We start from the raw sequence: 22,857 nt of genomic DNA on the forward strand, positions 1-22,857 counted from the left end.
CACATGGAAATAGAGCGATTTGATTGGTTTATCGAACGGATACAAATGCGCGTGGCTTTTGGTTGGTTAAACGAACGCTCGGGTGAAAAAACTTCATGTCCGAGAACTTTCTAGAAATCAACCGATACTTCGCTTTGACGTCATACTGCAACACGATTGGCCAATCGAACAATGCCTTCTCCATATTAGGGTTTTCTTTGGCGGGAAAACGAACAGGCCATGTTTTGATCTTTTCATCCATTCGCTGATAAAACAAATAACGAACTCTTACCGAAACCATTTTTTAAGGTAATACGAAAATCGCTCTGTGGAAAGCGAGGGATTTTTAGTCACCCAGGAAAAGCGAAATGTTGTCTCCAGCTTTCTTTGGCGGCTTTAGCACAGAGAGATGATTAACAATTACTTGGTGAGTTTGAACACGCTAGCGAGAATTACACAAATAGTCGTTTCAGTTACGAATTAGTAAGTAATCTTTCTTAAATAAATGTTCTCGAGGACAAAACGTTTATGTTGCGGAAAGCTTATTCAGTGAAGTACAGCGCAGTAGTTTGTTGATCATTACTGTGCATAAACGGGAAGTTAGCTATTACGGGTATTTATTATATGGCTACAATAGTACGCGCGCTCTTATTGGTTGCTGAGCGGGCAAGATTTTCTTGTAATAACCGGGAATTTCTTAAGTTTTTGCACGGTTCCACGACTCTTTTGATTTGTAAGTAATTGAAAGAAAACTACTAGCATACCGAAACTTCTTTAGTACGACCGCTAAAAAGGCCATATAATAAACAGTGGCGGATCTAGGGGAGGGGCCCGGGGGACCCGGGCCTCCCCCTTATTTTTAGACCCAAAAAAAAAATTTTTTTTCGAGACCGCCCCCCCCCCCCCTTCTCTCAGGATCTGGATGACCGCCTCCCCCCCCCCGCCCCCTATCTGAAGGTCTGGATCCGTCACCGATAAATAACTTATTTATCTCATCCGTTCGGCCATTACAGTGAAATCTCAGACCTCGCTAAAGGCAAGACCTCGGTTTGAGATTTTCCTGTAATGAACTCACTCTCGGTTAATAAGTGCTATTTCTTTTCTCCTTTGCAGCTTATGAGAGCGAATCTCCGAGGAGAAATTTCAACCATGAGTCTCTAAGAGGCCGGGCTGGTTAGAAACAAAGAACTAGTACTCACAACTATGAATGTGTCACAACAGAGTTTATTTGGAATTTCCATCGTTGATTCTTACCTAACATGCGGAAATATTTAATAAACTAATTTTAAAAAGATTTAAAAAATCGCAGGCGATAGTGTGGTTCTGGTAACACTAACTTAAAAAACATTATTTTACTATTCCTAGCCTGTGACCAAGCCTGGCATGGGTGGGGGAGGGTAGACTCAGACGTAAGAAACAAGAAGTTCCCCACCCCGACTCCTCTTTAGTTTCCACTGAGGCTATAATACTTCAACAGTGTTTTCGCCAGAAAATGCTCACTTTTTCAAATTTAAGCAGCTGTGTCAGACGTGTTGGCGCCATTCTAAACCTTGAAGTATACGGCAGAGCTTGAGCGTAACAGGCGTTTAAAAGAAACTTCGAAGAGAGAAATCAGTGCTCTGCAGTTGAACGGGGATATACCCCTTAGCTTCTTCCTCCCGTTTAAAGGCCTGCTTGGTAGGCTACCCATTGTGAGTTAACCCTGAGTATTTAGAATGTTTCATCTCACTTCAAGGTTCGCCAAAGTCTGCAGGAGAGTCGGTCTATGACTTCAAAATACATTATAAGCTCGTCAAAAAGAAAAATAAAACACAACAAAAAACAAAACAAGAGAAAAGAAACCTACGCAATTTGTACTCCCGGACCTGTTGCCATTTTTATATTTTCCCCAAATCTTCTTACTCATTTTGTTTTACAGTATCTCTAGTAGTGTATAATTTAACAAAATCGCAAAAAAAAATTGTAATAACATTCCTATTTATGTCAGTTTACTGCCCCTCATGAACGAGTAAGTATGAACACGAGCATGCGCAACTATCATTAGCGATCGACCCCATCCTCCCCGTCACCTAACAATTTTCCTTGGGTATTAATGGAGCCTTTTTACATGACGTCACGGCGGCCATATTGGTGTTCGAAGGCAATGAAACGTCGGCCATGTTGGTGTTTCAAACCAGTCCTGTGAGAGTTGACTTTTCTTATGTTAATGCTTTCTCTTGCTTCAATAAATTTGCATAGATGCCGGTCACGTGAGTGAAAACGCACTATTCCTTCTAGATACATAAAGTGAACTTTTTAGTCACTAAATTAAAATCGATAACCAACTTCCCCCAATTTAAAAAACTGTCACTTCAGCTTCATTGATGTGTTGTGGGTGTCCTCCGTGAATACTTCACCTTGAGTATGTCACCCACTTCGTCGATGGCTTCTAGCGCCTAAAAAACAACCAGATAATCCTTACACAACTCAACAAATCAAAAGGAAATCGCATCTATAGTACACACGCTTAGGCTAAGGCATGCAGACAACTGCAATTAAAAATGATTTAAAACAAAACAGGGGCGAAGCTAGGATTTTCCAGAGGTACCCACAATTGTCGAAATACCTCTAACCCCCTCTCCCCTTACAACAGCGTGTTTATGCTTTATATATGTACGCGCTTTTCCCGCCTTTTTTCTAAATATATCGATCCACAAAAAAGATCAAGGCGTTTCTCCTCTGAAAACCGAAATTCCGGTGTAAAAAAGGAAAAGTCTGTTGTTTTAGGAAAAAATATTTCATAAAAACGAATCAAAAATGTTGTGATTTATAATCTATTTGCTTTTTTCCACATAACTCGGTTTGTTAATCTATATATATATATTTTTTGGCATGCAAGTGCGTACCTTGCAAAGAGACCTTAACTTACCCTGTCTAACATTTCCCGCGAGTGTGATGCTGAGAGACAGATTCTCGCCCGGCCTTCCAACGATTACTACAGCTATGTTTCTTTTCAACAATTCCCGAGAGAAGGCGCTAAAAGAGAGTATAGATGAATTGTGAGTGACAACACTTGGGACAGATGCAAAAACACGTACCTTCACATATACGCATGCAAAAGTGCAGAAAGACATTAAGCAATATTTTAATAAGACAAAGAATCAATCCTCTATAAATTTAACTTGACTTACACGCATTTTGCCGGCAAGTAAAGAAGAATGGGTACCACTGCTGAGGCTTCATGGCCATACACGATAAATCCCATGTCTTTCAATCTCTGTCTAAGGTACCTGTTAAACAGCGGCGTGTAAGAGCGAGGTTCAGATAAAGCATTTATATTCTTTAGAAATTTAATTTTAACTAACTCTTTTATTTATCTTTATACTCAATCAAAAGTCATATATTTATCTCCACCACTATTAGTTCCACCACTTTTGCTAATCTCAAAAAGTGTGTTCGGGACCTTCCTTCTTTCTCATACCCCTGAAACTGCCGAAAGTGTATTATTAGGGTCTGATAGAATGGTATCTCGAAAAACATGGGTCTCGCAGAATTTTGGCCCCATCTTGAAATCTCGGAAGCTTTTTCCTAGGTCTCGAAGTCTCGTTTTCTGATGATTTTTGCGTCTCCGAGCCTCGAATTTTTTTCTTGCCGACAGGTCTCAGTTTTGTCAATTTTCTTTCCGTTTGCTAATTGGCCTTCAGAAGTCGAATTTTTCAGAGTTCACGAGTACTATACAGCTTATCGAACTGAGGTGGTACATTAAAACCTGCAGTAAAATAAGACAAAGCAGAATATTGGTGGGCTTCCGATAGCTATTTTTCTACTATTATCTCGGATGTTTGGGCGCTTAGAGTCTCGGGCTCGGAATTGTTAAAAAAGCAGAAGTCTGGGTCTCGAATTTTGAAACCAGGGTCTCTCAGTCTCGCAGAATCTCGTATTTACCATCCTACACCCCTTCTATTGTATTTTTTGCCCCCTGTAGTCTTAAAATATATTTCAATCAATGACCAAATCATGGTGGGACCTTCTTGTACAGGAAGCCTTTGGCCTTCTGAGGTCTTCTCACCACTCACTGTTTTGATCCTTCTATATTACCTAGGGGAGGGGTAGGTGGGAAGTTTCCCAGAATCCTAAATTGATTCACCTATTTTATGAAAGTGTTTTTGTTCAACTTAAACTGTATTATTATTCAAGATTAAGACTATATCTTGTATTGTAATTATGGTACTATGAATTTTATTTCTCAAATTGAATGTAATGCTTTAATCTTACGTAAGAAGTGGTGGTGCAAAATAAATAAATAAAACAAACTCTAGCTTAGTCTAACTTCCAAATTGTTTTAATTTAAGGAGAGAAATTTTGCTCGCAGAGATGAAAGAAGAGTCCCTTAGTTAGTCACCTTTAATGACTAAATATCTTGAGCAAGTTAAGTAATCTAGTTTCCAATATTTAATGATTTTGATTTAGTTTTCAATGTTTACCATGAAATTTTATCCAAATTTTCACGTCATTTGCTTACCTGCTATTCTCTGCCAGGGCCATAATCCTTTGTCTACCTATGATTGAAAAACAAAAAAGTTCATAGCAACAATTATCCTTTAAACGTACATAAACAGAACAAAAATGGACACTCGTCTCAATCAACATTCAAGAAGGAGAAGGGATGGCCTAAAAAAACAGCTTACATTTTGTGACGCTGGTAAAGTGTTTTCCCCGCGAAATGCAAAAACGACGTCTGACAATTAAACGACTGCAGAAATTTCATACTGATGACGTGTCACAACCAAAATCTGGGCAAGTTCTTCTGATTGGTCGAGCGAGGGAAATTGTTCTTCAACCAATCAGATGAACTCCCCAGACCCGGGTAGTGACACGTCATCATTATGGAATTTCTGCGTGCGTTCCTCTGACGTCATTTGGCGGGAAAACAACCTTGGTGACGTCGCGAAGTGTCGATTCTTTTCTCAGGCTACAGAAGGAACAGCGCTAAGCTCGATTGAGGCTGATTATCGATTCCAGTGCTCTGTAGCCTGCTACAGTAGCAAGCTCTCCATTTATGGCAAGCGAAGGAAGTCGCGACAGAACGCGCGAGTGAGCAAGGGCAAGACTCGCAACGGGCAGACTCCCCTAAATGGAGAGCTTGCTCGTAGGCTAAGTGCTCTGTATTCAAATCCAGAATTTAATTGGAATGAACGTCATTCTATAAACAGTATTTAGGACTGCATGGAAGGATCTACATACCTCTATTCGTTCCGTCCTCTCCCATGATAATTTTCATTGACTTTATAATTTGCATCGCCACTGGTGGGGACATGAAGGATGCGTATGTAGCACTATGGGATTTTCCACGGATATGGTTTATTATGTCCTAGTACAAAAGAGTTATCATATGCTGGTGGTAAGAAAGGAGTTGAACAATTTAAAAACAAAAACAGACTCGAGGGGGACGCTTGGTTGTTGCGATAAAATAAAAATATTCAAAAAAGTAAACATTGGGGCATCAGAAAATAGTAAACAGCAATAATTATAAACTAAATGCAACTATATCATCAACTATATATACTGCCCGCGACCGGGATTACAATTGAAGAGGAAAGAGTCCAAATAACCTATCAAAACGCACACCTTTCCGCCAGTAACGTCGTGGCAAAACCGTTACATACGACCACACCTCAGGGGCACACAACGAGAATATAGTTCAAAACTACTTAAACATAGCCTATTGAACGTATTTTAGTATATAAACGGTCGATATAGGCATGCTTTTATCCCCTAAAAATTTTTCATCTGTTCGAATTTCCTAGCTGAAAGTCTAGTGATCTGAAAAGTATAGGGATCACAACTTACCTTTTCGAAAATTTCAGCCAGAAAAAAGGCTCCCAAAAATTCTAGGTGACCTTTTTACGGTAAAAATCCCGATAAAAATGGGCAATTATACCATTTTGGGTGGTTCGAAAATCCTAGGAGAGGTAGGCAAAAAAGAAATTTAACAACAAATGTTCCGAAAATTCTAGACCTCAAATCGTCAGTTCCGAACAGATTTTTTCCAAAAATTGTCGTTGGGTACCCTAAAACCTAAAGCGACCTCATCTTGAGCAATCGGGACCCGGTTCCTGAAAGGCCTATTAGCGTTAATCCAGGATTATGTTTTTTTCCGTTTTTGTATTTTACAGTCCAATGCGCTGCTTAGGGTAACATTTTGTGTTATCATTACTGTACCTTGTAGTAAAGACTCAACAGTATTTTGTAACCTCGAATTGCATGTTCGTGCTTGATATTTGGCTTAATCCTGGGTTAGATTTAACCACCTTTCGAGGAAGCGGGCCCAGGTCAATATCCAGATTTTAATAGAACTATCCACTGACGAGTCACAACTCACTTAGGCTCTAATAATGACTTTCACACAGGCTTTCAAAACGTGAGCCACGCCGTTTACCAATAGTGATTTTCAGGACAACACTCGCCAAGACGATCATATTTTAGCTGTTTATGACACGCTCCTGGGTTCAAACCATTCACCATGGACGGATTTACACGTTAGCCGAGTGGACGGTGGCCAAACTTTCTTCCGTGAAATGTTGTATTATTTTTAGAGAATTCTTGGTAAAATAAATAGTATCTATATATAAATAGTCTCTATATAAATGCCATATGTCCCCGCCGCCCCTTTCTGAACTTTCTGGATCCGCCCCCTGTTTACAAGATTGTTTTTGTTACATAGAGAAGCCATCATTACGCAGGGCCACCAGGGCTCTTACCTCAGACGCCGCAATGTACCCCCCTGCAGCACCAAAACTCTTAGTAAATGTACCCATCATGATCTCGACATCCTCAGGATCCACTCCAAAGTAATCAGTCACACCTCTTCCACGAGGACCTATTGCACCAATGCTGTGGGCCTCGTCCAAGTAAAGATACGCTTTGTATTTCTTTTTAAGGGCAACAACTTCTGGGAGCTTGACTAATGAACCTTCCATGCTAAAAAATAAAATAAAATGTTCCACTGACAAAAAATCAGAAATCCATCACTCTTAATTTCCCATTTTGGTTATTCTTCTTTCAAGAAACGATCTTCTTATTACAAGAATTAGGTTAATTGCCATTCTTGTGATAAGAATTGAACTTCTTGTAAGGAGATCAAGCAGGAAAGATTTCTTCTCAAAAGAATGCATTACATTCGAATCTGTTGAGAAGAACCACTCTTTTATGAAGTCTTAAAAAAAGATTAAAAATTCTTATCTCCAGAATGAGAATTCTTATTACCAGGTCATGCATGAGAGAGTTCTTCTGGAAGGAATTACTTTTGTCTTAATCTTCTGAGAAGATTAACCATTTCAGAAATCACAGAAGAAGAATGAGAATCCTTGTGATAAGAATGAGGATTCTTCTTACCAAACCGGCATCTTCTGAATTTTTTTTTTTTTGGAAGAAAAAATGATTACATCTACATATTTTGAATCTCATTTGATGAAAGAAAAATAGCTCCTGTGTGTCGTGAGTCCACGGTCCTAGCCATACCTTCTCCGATTTTTGCTGAGGGGAGGGGGGGTGGGGGGCTGTACACAGGCTAGGTCTGTCCCCGCTTTTTAAACTTTTCGAACGGTAAAGCACATTTCAATTCGGCTTTTGATTATTTACTAACAAAAAACAGTCCAGGTGGAAGAATCAAAGTTAATATTAGGTGTCTCTGAACGACGGGAGGACGGGTCATCGTGATCGAGCCGATCGCGCCCTGGGCACGAATGCACCGTAAATCCGCTGACTTTAAAATTTGTTACGTGGTCTTCAGTCTTGCTCGATTAACGGTCAAGTGTCCAAGTTTCTGTACTGGCAATCTCCTAAAGTGAGTGATTTTTTAATTCCCACCGATTTTGAAGCTAACCTACTTCGAAGTCCAGTTGTTCGTGGTCAGTGGCTTCTGAAGAATGTGTTTCTGATGAGATTGTTCACGTTTAAAAGGTAAGCTTACCTGCATGTTTTGGCGCGCGATCGATCTGAGAACAATAACGCTCCCAAAGTAGAAGCTCTACGCGTTCAGTGTCATTTTGGATCACAAGAAAGCACTTTTTATAGCATAAGTTACCGTATTTAAACACTATTTTCTGTTTTTTTTTTTTCACGCGCTGTGTCAAATGCAGCGCTCAATATTAGAAAATAGTGTTAATGGGCCAACCTTGCGAACATCGATTGAGAGAGAATTGAAGTATATCTTCTTCTCTTTTCTTCAAAGTTCACACCAGGGCATAAGCATAAGCGCAAGCACATGTGTAAGCAAGTAGAAACTGTGGTGACATAAGCATAAGCATAAGCACAAGAAAAACAAACAAGTTCGTTCTTCTTGAATTGTGCTTGTGCTTATGTTGTAAAACAGGGTTGGCATAAAACACAAGCGTGAGCTAAGCACAAACCCGTGGACCTGAAAAAGGTCACATTGACCCAGACCTTATGCGAACATATCAAAAGCAATATGGCAGATGCTTCGTTCGCCGTCTTGTTTATCATCGGGTTGAGGAGAGCTGGTATCAAGAAGTGAGTCAAATATGCCATTCTACACGTGTGTATGTCCTTATGCTTATGCTTATACGCTAGTGAAAACCAGCCTGTAGAGAATGGGCCCTGTTATTGGTAAAGTCAGACATTTTAACCCATCGTGGGTTGTAAGTTGCAATAATGTTCTGACCAAGTAAACCCTAACATCAAAATGCACTTCCTCCACACTGGCCTTTTATGATTGACTGAGCAGTGTTACAATAAGGGAAGAAAATATTTCTGGGAAAATAAACTTTTTGACCCTGGGGCAAGGTTTTATCCAGAAGGGAGTCCAGGCACTCTTTGGACACCCACATTGGTAAGATTATATATTCAAGGAAAGTTCTCTTAATCTCAAAATTTTATGAGAAAACATACCTCCTGGATGCCCAGTTTGCAATGTTGGCCAAAAGCTTGCTTAGGGTGAAAGGGTTAAGTGAAGAGGTCATGCATAAGAGATTGTTTAATTAGCTCTTATTAACCAAGGGGGGGATCTGTATGGGAGAATCTTGACTGAGGTCGCCATTACAGACCGAACGTAGTGAGGTCTGTACCAGCGACTGAGGTCAAGATTCTCCCATACAGACCAACCTAGCTCGGTTAATAAGATGTTTATTATATGGCCAAACAAGAAAGCAAAGGAACAAAAACATCAATTTCGACTTCATGTTTGCTCATAGCTTCCTGGGCATGACTCAAATTAATTTTGCCAACATTTGCCTATTTTCTTTACCTGCTTCCTCGTGAAGGTCCACTGATTCTTCCATTTAGTATTATTCACAGGAACAAGCCAATTTTTTCATATTCTTTGTTTGTTACTTTTTGAGGACAACTGTTATAACAAGATCAGTCTAGATGCCAGTCTAGATGGGAAAATCTAGGCCGCAGTCAAGATCGAATTCAGCCAATTAATTCTTGAATTTCTTTGTTTCCAGTCCTTTTGAGACATGGCCATATACTAAAGACCAAGTAATAAAGGTGTCAAGCTATTATTAGGGTTGATTGTGGATGGAAATTTCAATAAGAAAACCTCAGCCACAATTTCATACAAACATACACATCTTTCTACATTTAACTAGTGGTATTTTTTTACTTTTACCTTTTGCTATTACAGTACATGGTGTAGGTGTCAGGTCAAAGATCCATTGTAGGAGAAGAAGAAGAAAAAAGAGAAGTACACCATATCGTAATGGTGTAGCAAAGCTTCTTACTTAAGCAGTTAGTTGAAACTAGTAATGCCTTAAATTGCATCTTGGGTTCCCATGACTATAGGCAACAATCTGTGATAAGACTGGTTGACATACACTGTAGAACAATATTAATAATATTTGCCACACTTTAATGCAATACCCCCTTTTTCCAATTCAGTGTTGTTTATTAGCACAAAAAGTGCAAGTTTGGTCTGGGAGAAAAGAGATCAAAGAGAAGGAATAGGGGGGTACAATAGTTGGTATGCCTGTGTCCATAATTTTGCTACGTTTTTGTAATAATTTCATATTGCAACTTGACAACTATTTTATCACAGATTGTAGCAGTCAGGGTGGTAAGTTACATTTTCAGCGTGCAAAGAAAGGTTTGTCTGATAGCTTGGGGCTAGTGGATTTTGCCATCGGGCTAGTGATTTTGTTCTTAACTTGCCCTACAGGCAAGTGCTGTTTTTTTGGGAAATTCAAATTACAAGAGGATTGTAATCAATCCTGCTAATCAAAAAGGGTTTTGAGGCTAGTTGAAATGACTTGTGGGCTAGTACATGTCAGCCACCACTTGCCCAATTGGAAGGCTGTAAGACTGACTTTCTTTGCACTCTGATTTTGTTAATGTTTGTTAGGTATATATAATTTTGGCAGTTGTTTCTTGATAAGTTGGTTTTAATTTCCATGCTTTGGCCAGTCTTGATTTTGAAGAGTCCTTACATTTCAGTGGATGCCACTGAATTCAATAAATCATTGACAAGTCTAAATTTGCGCAAGGGTCCATCCTTGAATTTTTACCAAACTGGATATGATAAAATTAAGGTTAGGTGTTTTGAGTACAGATTTGATTATTTCTTTTTCCCTAAATTCTGTTGTTTAGCCTTTTACAAAAGGTAGCACAATAATGCTTGTGTACTAATCTACAAGCAAAGTGACCAGTAAAGCTCTTTGTACGTGTATCATTTCCATACTCTTGTGCATGTCGCACAGATTTTTCATGGACAGAGCTCAGGACAGGGCTGTGACAGTCATTTTGTGGATTACAACTTGTATTCAGCCAGCAGCCTTTTTGCTAAATGTTATGTCTTATAGAAAGTATGCCTCTTGTGTAAAATGGAAACGTTTAATATTGGGCAGAATTAATGATGACTTAGTTGCATTAATGAAAAAGATGTAATGATATCAATATTCTACATTTATGTATATATGTTGTTCTATGCGTACAACCAAGAAATGAAATGTTAAATTGTTTAGTATAATAATGTCAATTTGGTTGTATTAAAAATTTAATGTGAAAGATGTAATAATATCAATATCCTTCATATTCAATTACGTAAATCGTTTCACTCTCTTGCATTTTTTGAATTATTTGGAACGTTCTGAATAAATATTGTCTCACTTGACAATGTTTCTGTTTACCTGTGAAAGAGGCTAATTCTACACATGTTACTTAATTTCTCCTTAGTTAGAATTAATATCTTGGGAGAAGAACAAGAATCCTTTTAACGAGAACCTTTGAAAAAACGAGATTTTTCTCATTGGAATAATCAGTATTCGAGGAAGAACAAGGATTACCCAGATTCTTTTCAGACGGAAAGTAAATCTTGGGAGGGGAACAAGAATTCTCCCAACAAGATCATATAAAAGATGAGATTCTCGTCAAATAAATATTTAATCTTGAGGGAAGAACAGTGATTCTTTTATCAAGATCGCTTGAAAAATTATGTCCTGCCCAGAAGAATATTCATTCTTGGGATGCACAGAACGATTCTTCCGAGAAGATTCCTTAAGACTGAGATTCTTCTCAAAAGAACTTTCTGTCTCGCAAAAAGAAAAAGAATTCTTCCGAAAAGGACTAAGCAAAACTAGTTTCTTCTGAAAAGAATTCTTAATCTTGGAGAAAGAACTAGGATTCTTCCGAGAAGATCCTTTAAGACTGAGATTCTTCTCAAAAGAACCTTCTGTCTCGCGAAAAGAAAAAGAATTCTTCCGAAAAGAACCAACCAAAACGAGTTTCTTCTTAAAAGAATTCTTAATCTTGGGGGAAGAACTAGGATTCTTGTCTCGAGAATCATATTTCTTCTGCACAGAATTATAATTCTCCTCTGGGGACGAAGAATCCGAAGATCTAAATTCTTCTTAACAGCAACAAAATTCTTCCCGTAAGGATATATTTTCTGTTGAGGAGAATTAAAACTAAGAGTGCATTACCTGGGATCCTGAATCCATAGCGTGGAATCCATAATCCAAGACTGTCTTGGATTTTCTTACATGGTGCGATTCTTTTATCATCTCATTGATATGAATTGTTTGTCATGATTCAGAATATCTTAGCTCTGCAAGACCTTTTCTTATGCCGTATGTGATGGGCGCCTCACCCGTCTGCGCATAATTTTTACACCTGTTTGGTCAAGGGCCTTCCTTGGTCTCAACAGGGTTTAATCCTAGACGTATCTCTAATTTAAGATGCTGAAAGAGACATCCCAGATTTGAGACAGACGAAGCAACTTTCCTTTAGACTTACCTATAAATTCCTTCAACAATTATTAAAATCTTTTTCCACGCTCTGTGCGTCTTTGGTTGTCCTTGGACAACAGCTTCCCTTAGGGTCTTCTCTAAGCACTTCATATCTGCGAAAAGTATTGAAGACAAAGAAAATATAAACAACGACGTTGCCTGAACAATGAACGCGGGGGAGTAGGGTTGTTTAATATCATTAATCCATCCATTTCAACTCACTTAAGTTGCACCTTCCCCTTTTAACCAACCAGGAAGCAAAGCAGACTTCAGCTATTGAGTCTGGGTAATTGTGCCCAACCTTTGCAAAGGGTACCCTCCCTTGCAGCCATTTTTGTCTCGTCACGCAACGCTCCTCCCCTCCCCTTGGGGAGGATCTTTGCGCGACGAGACAAAAACGGCTGCGTGGGAGACATTGCAAAAGGCTGAAACAGGCTACAGCGGACATAGCGCTCCCCCCTCTCCACGCTTTTAAGGTGTTGTAACGCGCGGAAGGACGGTTTACTGGTGTTAAACATAAGATAACATGGGTATTTAATAGTGAAAAAAAAGGGAAAAATGCTACAGCTCCAAGTGCTTTGAAAGCTTACTCCTGGAACCGAGCGCAGGAGAATAGAAAATTTTCTACTCCTGATCCCTCCCCTCCCCCCCCCCCCCCCCCCCCCCAGCCAGAAGGGGACCCATTTTAGTTTACTAAGTAATGCAAAGATATGCAAGTGTGGTTTAGCCAAGTATGTGATAAAACAGTCGAAACAGCGCGCAGACATCAGACCAGTTACTTTAGCGTTAAAGAGGTGCTGCGTAAGTCGTTAGGGAGTGTTAGTACCTACAACGGCGACGGAAGCCGCCAGAACCTCACACAAAAAGTTAATTCGCGCTCCTTCAGGCTACTTCTCCCTTATTCTGTTTTGTTCAATTTGTCAAATGCTGGATACATTTCGATGCGTTTAAGCCTTCGGTCCATACTAACCCGCTGAGTGTTTTTAGCGAAAACGCATCGATCGATGATCTTGAAAGTAAATCAAATCAAAATTCCTATATATATCGTATTAGTGTGGACGGACGAAAACGTATCAAAATGAAAACGTTGACCGAAAATATCACAGGCGCGTGCGTTTGTAGCATGCGCATGGCGTTCAACTTACGTCACAACAAAGAGTTCTATAGTTTTTGAACGTTTTAGTGTGGACAGTCGAAAACGCATCAAAACGGTAATCTGAACGCGAGTCGATCGATGCGTTTTTGATGAAGAACGAAAACGCAAACTTTTGAAAACGCATTACTGTGCAGAAGGCCTAAGTTCAGAAAAAAAGAAAATTAAATCGTTTTCACGTGTTCAAGTCCTTCATAAAAACGTGAAATTAGGAAGTTTCACGTCGCGGTAGGGCAACGACGGCAAAGAAATGTACAAAAAGAGCGTGACGCACATGAAGAAGATGTTGTTTTGTTAATATGAACCTCTTGCTTTTTCGCCGTTTTCGTTGCCGTCGCCGTTGCTAAAGCTCTTTATCGACCCATTTATGGCGCTTTACTTAATACTCTTATCGAATGTTATACACCAGATATAGTTATTAAATTCATTTTACCATTATGTTTGAAGACTTTAATTTTAGCTCCTGAAAGTCTCGCTCCTAAAATGAGGGAGGTGTGGTTGAGCTCGTCACTGATGATCAAATCTCCTTTCCCCACCAGGGCGGGTATATTTGCGGAGTTGGTGGCGAATCCCATTCCAAACACCATAGCTGCTGGTTTACTGACAAACCGTGCAACCAGGTCTTCCAGCTCGTTGTGAATAGTGAGAGTGCCTGATAATAAGAATTTAAATATCACACAGATTACAATACAGAAGGCAAAAGAGAAGGCAGGGGAAGTTAAAATGGGAACTGTATATGTCCTCTGTTGGGGACACGTTTCCCATGTTAATGACCACGTTACCTATTTAGAATGACGCTATCAACATGCCCGCAAAACGTGACTCGCACGTGAACATTTTAAATAGGCACCAAGACCTACTCTGGCAACTTAAGGCGCCTTAAACCAGATAACTTTAGGCGACTTTAGGCGGCTTTAGGAACATTTGCGAAAAACATTATGCGATCTAAAGGCGACGTAATACCCCAGATTAGGCCTGATGCCACGAGGTTAAATGCTGAGTACAATTAGACCGACTAGCCAACGAAAGGTATCGTGACTGACTAGAGGAACCTTCGGGGTATTCTCATCAAGTTTCCAAAGTGTCCCTCTCACTCCACAGGCTGGCAATGTGACGTGAATGAGATAAGAAAAGGATCTTACTTGTCATCATATATCTTTTACAAAGTCGAACAAAGATATCAGAAAGGGAGAAAAGCAAGCATTTACAGAGCGAAAAGATTGCTAGACAATCGGGAATAGATGCTAAAAGAAAAGTCCCATATTTATTTTTTTAATGTAAATTATTCGCTCACCATATTCATTTCTTGGGCTACAACCCGCAACACCGTATCTGCAAACCGCCTGCTCGGCGGCTTCTGAACATGGCCCAGAATTCTCGGCGAACCCAAGATAGTTGTACGACGCAAGATTCAACGCCCTAGTCTTCGTTCCAGGGTAACTGTGAATTTAAAGAAAAAAGAACGTCATTGAGCATAAGACGAAAATCTTGGCACTTATTTGCGAGTGCTTGTGAATATTTTTTCCACTGCCAAGTGACAGAAACTCATGAGCATAATTTGGAAATCTAGGAACATAATTTAGGTACTTATACATTAATTTCTGCATAATTTGCCACTTTTAGGAGCACAATCGGCCGAGGCCTAACTGCTGACGTTTTGACACACTAGCTCCCTTAATGGAGCACGGCAAACTCTCGCATTGCGGAAAGCTTGATCGTTATTACAGACACGCTATATCGACAGCAGATTACAGATTTTTGACTCAAAAAAAATTCCTGTAATTACGTACTCCCACTTGCGAAGCTACCGGTTGGGGTACTCCCTATGATGGCCTATACGGGGAAAGGGTAGAAAAATCTGTCATTTTGGTATTTAAAAGGCCCCTAATTATATTAAGGCCCCTTAAAAGGCCCCTAATTAAAAAAATATTTCGAACAGACGCACCTTACAGTGGTATCATTTCAATTAATATTAAGGGCTACATGTAATGAAAAGAAGACTTAATGTTAGTAGGTATGTGAAATGGGCACTATGGAAGGAATACGAAAGGGATACCATTTTTTGCCAAAAGTGGTCTCTAAAAGGATAAGGGGTTGGAACTCGAGGTAAAGCCTTACTATATAAAAGTTATTGAGTACCCCCCGGGCAAAGCTACGTACACCTTGTTTCTACTCTAAATCTTGTTCTAACGGACACCGAGCAGCATCTTTCAACATTAAGAAACAACTTGAAAAAGATATTCATCCGTCTTTTATCATCACATCCAGTTGTCTTTTTGGCTTGATTTACGATTCCCATGTTGCGCATCAATCGATCTGGTTACAGATATGAATGCATGCCTCCCTAATGCAAATGTTCTCTAAGCAAATTCTACTAAGGCCCTACTATTTTTACGGACTCTCGCTTTCCCAACTCCAGAAACTATAACGGATTGATTGGTTGGGTTGCCTTGAATACTATCAACCAATCATAACTTAAACGCTTGTCCACCCAAACGTTCCCAGAAATCACTGCAGCCAAAGCTTAATGTATTCTCCCTCGAGTTTCTGAGATGGGGAATTGAGCACACCGATTCGCGATCGTGGAGCTGAGGGTGTCCGAAATAATTGACTGTATAGTAAAGTAAGCGATCGCAATCAAAAGGGCCAAAAAGGTCCATCCCAAAGTACAGTACCCGTCCTTTTTGCCCAACCAAGCCCAGTTTCAGCGCGAGGTTCAAGAGCCTGTTAACAAGCTCCTGGGTAACGTACCTGAAGGTCCAGTTCCAGTCCTCTGATTCCCTGTCAAGCAGGTCTATCTCTCCACCTGGAACGCTACAAATCGGTCTGTTAAAGCAGTCTCTAGCACGAGTATACATGTTCCGGGTGTAGAAACTCTCAAAATCAGAGTAGAGTGGTACAAAACCCTAAGGAAACGAAAGAGAGGAAAAATAAATGAGCGGCATTATTTAGAAAACAACTCTCGGTCGTTCACATTAGATGGGTTAATTCTGCTGAAGCCGTTACGATACCGATGGGCCTCAAAACTGAGGGCCTCCAAAAAAAGGGAAGGGGGATGGTTGATGTTCCCTTGCTTCCTACGGTAGTTAAAGTTTCCCCCTTGATTTTCATAATACAATATTCAACGGTTCCCTTGTTCCTTAAAAGAAAATTATCAACATGTTCTTTTATTTTCCGAGACCGCTGGAAGGTCCTGAAAGTCATTTCAGCTTAATTGTTCTTCCTCTCCTTCACTCACCCAGTCAGTAAAGATCATTACTGAACGAGTACTTTCCGATATGCCCAGTTTATCGACTTTATCCGCCCAAGAATTAAAACCAGTCCTCCGGTCCGTTTGCACTCCTTCAAATCAGTAGTTATGATAATGTATGTTTTACAACAACTCTAAAACACTTTTTTTCCCTACTTTTTTATCCTGATTATTTCTTTCACGCAATTTCCGTCATTTTTCTTTTAATTTTAGAAAAAAAAATTTCTATACTTATCTCCGACAATTATAGTACTTTTTAAATATCTAACCTTAAAAGTCTAAAAAAGACTGAAAAATGTGAAAATTAAAAGCAAGAAAATGTGAGAAGCAAGTTCATATATTTTTGATAACTAGATTTAATCAGAAATATTACCTTTTCACATTGTTTCCAGTCTTTTTTGGACTTTTAGGTTTAGATATTCAAAAAGTAATACAGTTGTCGGAGATAAGTCTAGAAATTTTTTTTCTAAAATCAGAAAAAATGACGGAAATTCCGTGACAGAAATAATCAGGATAATTTGGTACTAAAGGGGGAAAATCGGTTGACGGAAAAATAAAAACAGAAAAATGAGGAAAACAAGTGTTTTAGAGTTGTTGTAGAACAGACATTAGGGAGCTTTAGCATCGACGAAGGCGACAGCAGCGAAAAGGTCACTTTTAAAATGAATTCGCGTTTTTTCAAACTTTGTCGCGTTTATTCCAATTCACTGAAAATGTGAAATGTGAACGAATTTCCTTGGAGTTGATTTCTGGGGGACCGGACTCAAGCTTAGGAAGAGAAAAGAAAATTCGTTGTCGCTTGTTTACGTTCTCCATAAATCGTGAAAGTAGGCATTTTCACGTCGTAATCGTGCAGTGACGGCAAAGAAATGTACCAAAAAGTGTGATGCACGTGCAAAAATGCTGTTTTGCAAATCAAACCTTTTGTTTTTTTTGCCGTTCTCGTTGCCGTCGCCGTCGTCGTTGCTAAAGCTCCCTATTAGGGAGTTTAAGACTACGGTTAAACATGCTCAGCCTGCGCATGATCAAAACCACGTGACTGTTCGTTTTTCCCGCGTAGTCCTGCGGCTACGGTGAGTTGTTGAGCTGTTTCGCGTAGTCGCAACTACGGAGAACATTTTGCACGTATTTTGCCGTCTCGGTAATTCAAGAATCTCGTCTTTCCGTGAAAAGGTTTTCAATTCACCTGCTTTAAGTGAGAGGGGAGCGAAATATGTAAGTTGTGTCTAGTTTCTGTTCAGATTTAACGCTTTCAATCCACTCGAACCACTTAAGATTGTGAGTACATGTTTATTTAAAACTAAGCTCATATTTAAATAAGGTTAGCTGTTTATACGCAGAATTCAGATTGACGGCCGAAGAGAAGAGAAATCATGCAGGTAAAAGTTTCAATGTTTGTTCGAACTGATTAGTGTGTCTTTCTACTTCTGTAACCTTTGTTTATGTGAGTCATGTTTGTCACGCATTTGCTGAATGAAAATGATGTAAACACCTTCGAGATAATCAGGGGCACCCAACGACAATTTTCGGAAAATATCTGATCGGAAGACGATTTGAGATCTAAAATTTTCGGAACATTTGTTGTAAAATTTCTTGCTTGCCTGCCTCTCCTGGGATTTTCGAACATCTAAAAAGTGGTATAATTGCCAACTTTTAACGGATTTTTAACCTAAAAAGGTCGCCTATAATTTTCGGGAGCCTTTTTGCTGGCTGAAATTTACGAAGAGGTAAGTTTTGATCCCTATAATTTTCGGATCACTAGACTTCCAGCCAGGAAATCCGAACAGATGAAAAATTTTTTGGGGATAAAAAGATGCCTATATCTACCGTTTAAATACTAAAATACGTTTAACAATGCTTTGTTTAAGTGGTTTTGAACTATATTCTCGTTGGGTGCCCCTGGATAATCGAAACTCGGCATTTCAACACTTGAAACTACATCACAAGTAGTCGGAGAAGTCCATCTTTTTAAATCTAATAAATGAGCTATTACTATTAAGTATTCATGGGCGAAAAACACAAAACCTGGGTAACCAAAACTTTGTTCACCAATTTCAGCGGAAGTAATTGCTTCCTTCATTCAAGTATGGCCGGAAGAATATGTTTGTTGTTCTAAAGATAAGATCACATGCAAAACTGACTTGCATTTTTGTGAACTGTGATGAAAACAAGAAAATCTTTGCGTGTTGTTTCCCTCTCCGCCTCTTCTCTCGTAGTCTGCTGTCTGTAGTGCAATCTTAACGTTCTATATTTGCACGACTCAACCCAGTGCTACAAACAAAGGACAACGCTCTTCCAGCCGTAGTTCGTAGTCCGTAGTCTCCGTATCCTAAACTCCCTAATTATTATGACTACTCATAGCGTCTCTAAACATTTCTCTAAAAACATTGTCCTTTTTAATTTTTGAAATCATTTTCATTGTATTCTTTGAGTGATCATCATTTTTACTCACTGTGTTTACATGTAATAAAAAGCAAGCCTTAACCACATAAAGGCCTACGCCATGAAATTGTTCTGTAAGTTAGGGGTTGTGTAAGCCGTGCAAAGACAAATCAATACATGCAAGTCAGGCAACCTTTGGTACCTTAGAAAAGATTTCAGCTCTGTGACCTCAACGGCTTTTCAATTGTTACAGCATGGGTTTAAAGATCAGTAAACACGAACAACAGCAAGTTTAAAAGGCTTAACGCTTTCCAGATTTAAACATCACAACTCATGGTCAAAAACAAGACTAAATCTACAGTCAAGCAGCAAAATCAAACAGTTTGTGGTCGCTCGTTTCTTGATATACCGCTACAATAGTTGTTTTCCTAACATTTTGACTATTTGGTAATTAAGTACTTTCAGTGGATTGTTAATTATATTGATACAACCTCAAAATATATCCTAACAACTAAGTCAACAGAGATCCTCTTAGATACCACATTTACATCTAATCTTCTGAGAAGAAAATATTATGCAAAATTCAACTTATAACGAAATACTGCTTGAAAAAATCTGCTATTGTAAATTGATTTAATCTTGATTTGATGAGGTAATTTGACGTCCGTTAGGTTTTTCTCGTTTGCCGAAGAACCCAACATCAAAAGCATTCAAAAGCATCAAAAGAAAGCTACCGAACTGGGTTTCCTTTTCCGCGCGGCATAATTTCGGGAGATTTTTGTGTACGATTCAGTGACGAACGATCATGAGTCCTCGGGAGTCAATTCAACTGGTTGCTAATAAAGACAGTAAACCACGGAGGATACCAGCAGATTTTGAAAAACTACAATCTGAGAGCCAAAGAAAATGGAAGAACCTGAGCAGATCTTAAGAGAATTTCTAGAGGAAATTTTCACGTAGTATAATTGTTCAAGGTCTTTTAAAATATCATTTATTTAACTCGATCTACTTGTAGATAGTGGTTTAAAAACTTTTTTTGCCATTGGTGTAAGAGTGAACTATCCTTATTTTCGTTTCGCTATAAAAATAACTTGCTGGTAAGTAAAAAGAAAAAAAGCTCTTCGATATCTTGTCGCAGCTGCAAATTGTAAAACGATTCTCACAGCTGAGTCAACAAAGACAAGACTAATGAATTTGAAGTGTTTCCGGTTTAAACGAGCAATAGTTATTAATTATTGATTTGCATATGCATGTTGAAGGAGTGAAAATTTACACAACAACTGAAGCGTTTCTGTTAGTTCAAAAAAATACTTGCATACCATTGAATATCACATACATCAGTCGCTTTTTCCGAACGTAACAGAGATCCATTCAAAAAGCGAAAATCAGGCATTTTCTACCTGTTTTTTTTTTTTTTTTAATAATTATGTTACAAATATTACTAGGACTTTGAAACAAAGTTACGACTTGATATTTTTCTGAATGCTGAACCTAAAAGTGTTACTAGAAACTGAAATACAGAAAATACAGAAGCTGACGGGTTGAAATCAAATACACATCCGCATTGGAATCCGGGGGGACTCCCATATGGAAGGGACGGAAGCTCGTCGCTACATTACTTTGGAGTGGGGAAGAAATTGTAGGTTTAGTTCTCTCTTAGGTTGTTTAGAATAGAAAGCGCATATTGTTATCCAACAGGTTTAGCTTAGGGGTTAAGCGGAAAGAACCCACACCGTTGTCAACTTCTTTAGAACAATTAAAATTACTACAGCACTTATTTGGTTGTCTGTTTTGGTCAGGGGTCTCCTACACAACTCAAATATGGCCAGAGCCCTAAGGTTTTAAAAATAATTCTTATTTTCCGAAGAGTATTCTCGTCCCTAAACCTTCAATTTCCTAGTATACTCAAGCAAAAACATTTCAAACTGATTCTTCGACCGGATACAGTCGAGGTTCTCCTAGCTTGCTGACGGGGTATAAAATTTCTTGAAGACTCTCTAATCGTCCCCTTTTCAATTTATATATGTGTAGCTAAGAGCAATATTCTTTTTGCCAGTGGCCGTTATTCTTTTCACATAAATAATTCTCAATCGATCTGCATAAGGCGTGTTACTAATATTTTTGTGCTGTAAAGCCATCCCCCCTTTTTTCGTTTAGCGTCGAATGCGTTTCCTGATATTGGGTCGGCCGGTCGGATTGAAAAAAAAACCTAAAATCAAAAATCACAGGAAGTCTCGGAATAGGAGGTCCTGGTTCCCCATGATGACGTTAAAAATTAACATTTACATATCATGGATTAACAAAATGCACAATATACTGTAAAAAATGTTCCTGTTTTTGTTCTTGTTTTTCTTTACACTGTTACTATGCTCATTTTTCAGATTAAAAGGATTATTTCAAATGAAAAATGGTTTAACTACGTTGTTACTTCTTTTTTTTTTTTTTGAAATGTCAAAAATTTGGGCCGGTGGAACGATGCTAAACGGAATGAAAAAAGGGGATGGCCTAACGTGTTATGTAAACACCGGTTTGCCAGCGTTTTACTTCCATTGTTCTCGATTAGAATGTACTTACAGCGAATGAGCTCTCAAAATTCACCTCTTTTCTCAAATATAACTACCAACCTTTATTGAAATTATTTCTTACCTCGTTGCCGTTTTCTTTAACTGTCTTGCATTTTTCTAATCCATGTTTACGCAAAAAGTCACGGAAATAACCGAAAATTATATAAAAGAAGTACGCGAGATAGGTCATCACCGCGGCATGGAAAGGAGTTTCTTCGAACTCATCCCGAGATTCGGCGACATAATTTCCATCTTTTTTGCCGTAGCTAAATAATCCATTCGATCCAGGAGCACAACCATTTTTTGAGGAGAGATGCTTTCTCGCGGGGCCAGCTCCACTGACCATGTTTGTTGCTGTTGACTTTTTCCTGGTTGCTCCTGCCAGAGTCACACATAGGGCTAAAAGCGAAGCACTCGACAATATTTATAGTTGTTCGAACAAAATATAAAATCATGTAATGCTAAGCAGCGAAGGCAACGCCGGAGAACGGTGAAAAACAACAATAGGTCTAATTAGCTAAAAAGCAACTTTACACGTGCAGCACACTTTTTTTGTACATTTCTTTGCCGCTGTTTTGCACGACTACAACGTGAAACTTCCAGAAACTTCCCTGTTTACATGAAGTGGGGGACCCGTTCTAGAGGGGTAGGTTTCTTTTGTTTTATGTCCCCCAGAGCGTGAAAACAAAAGAAACCAAACCCACTAGACCGGGGTCCCCCACTCCATGTAAACAGGCCCTAAGTTACACTTTTTTTTCGTTCACTTTTGTTTCACTGCCGCTCATTTTCACCTTGCATTGGTGGCCGCTAGCATTTCTCATTTTGTCACCGCCGTTACAAAATTTTCATGTTGTTCTTCCAACAAAAAAAATGTCTCCTTTGTTTTTTATCTCTCGCTCTAAATCTCTGTCGCCCTTTTTCTCGTTGAACTTCGCTGGCCTGCCGCCTACTTTCTCTTTTTCTCTGTGTTTCTCTTGCTCTATATTCCAAATTTGTGGACATGACAATTAATCTAAACTTAATACTTTAGAAAACACGGATACAGAGACAATTTCCGCTTTCCATTTTCCTCTTCATTGACTCTTTAGTTGTTTCTGCTTTACAAGACGCAGGTGGCTATGCGATTTCCCGTCAAAATAACCTCGAGATTGATTTGGGTTGCCATACCTGTTGATTGAATTTCGTTTACATTGGTATGCCTGTGGTGCGGACGGACGGTCTCTCGGGCAGTGTATGGTCACGTGATTACCAAATTTTCTTGGATGGGTAGTTTACCACATTTTCTTACCCATGGTGCTCCGCTGCGCG

General features: G+C 39.1%; 1 protein-coding gene and 1 pseudogene across 3 annotated transcripts in view; one reads left to right on the forward strand and one right to left on the reverse strand.

The window, feature by feature from the left end:
* The window catches only part of LOC140944987 (L-asparaginase-like), a 255,222-nt gene extending 253,935 nt beyond the window's left edge, over window positions 1-1,287 (forward strand). For all 3 annotated transcript variants that reach the window (XM_073394103.1, XM_073394104.1, XM_073394105.1), the window contains exon 10: window positions 1,093-1,287. In XM_073394103.1, the coding sequence (XP_073250204.1) occupies window positions 1,093-1,140 (48 nt within the window). In that variant the 3' untranslated portion in view covers window positions 1,141-1,287. The remainder of the gene's footprint in view (window positions 1-1,092) is intronic.
* LOC140944477 (serine palmitoyltransferase 2-like) lies at window positions 1,181-21,895 on the reverse strand (annotated as a pseudogene).
* Between the last annotated feature and the right edge of the window lie 962 nt (window positions 21,896-22,857).

Source organism: Porites lutea, chromosome 7 (genome assembly GCF_958299795.1).
Source record: "Porites lutea chromosome 7, jaPorLute2.1, whole genome shotgun sequence".
Lineage (NCBI taxonomy): Eukaryota > Metazoa > Cnidaria > Anthozoa > Scleractinia > Poritidae > Porites > Porites lutea.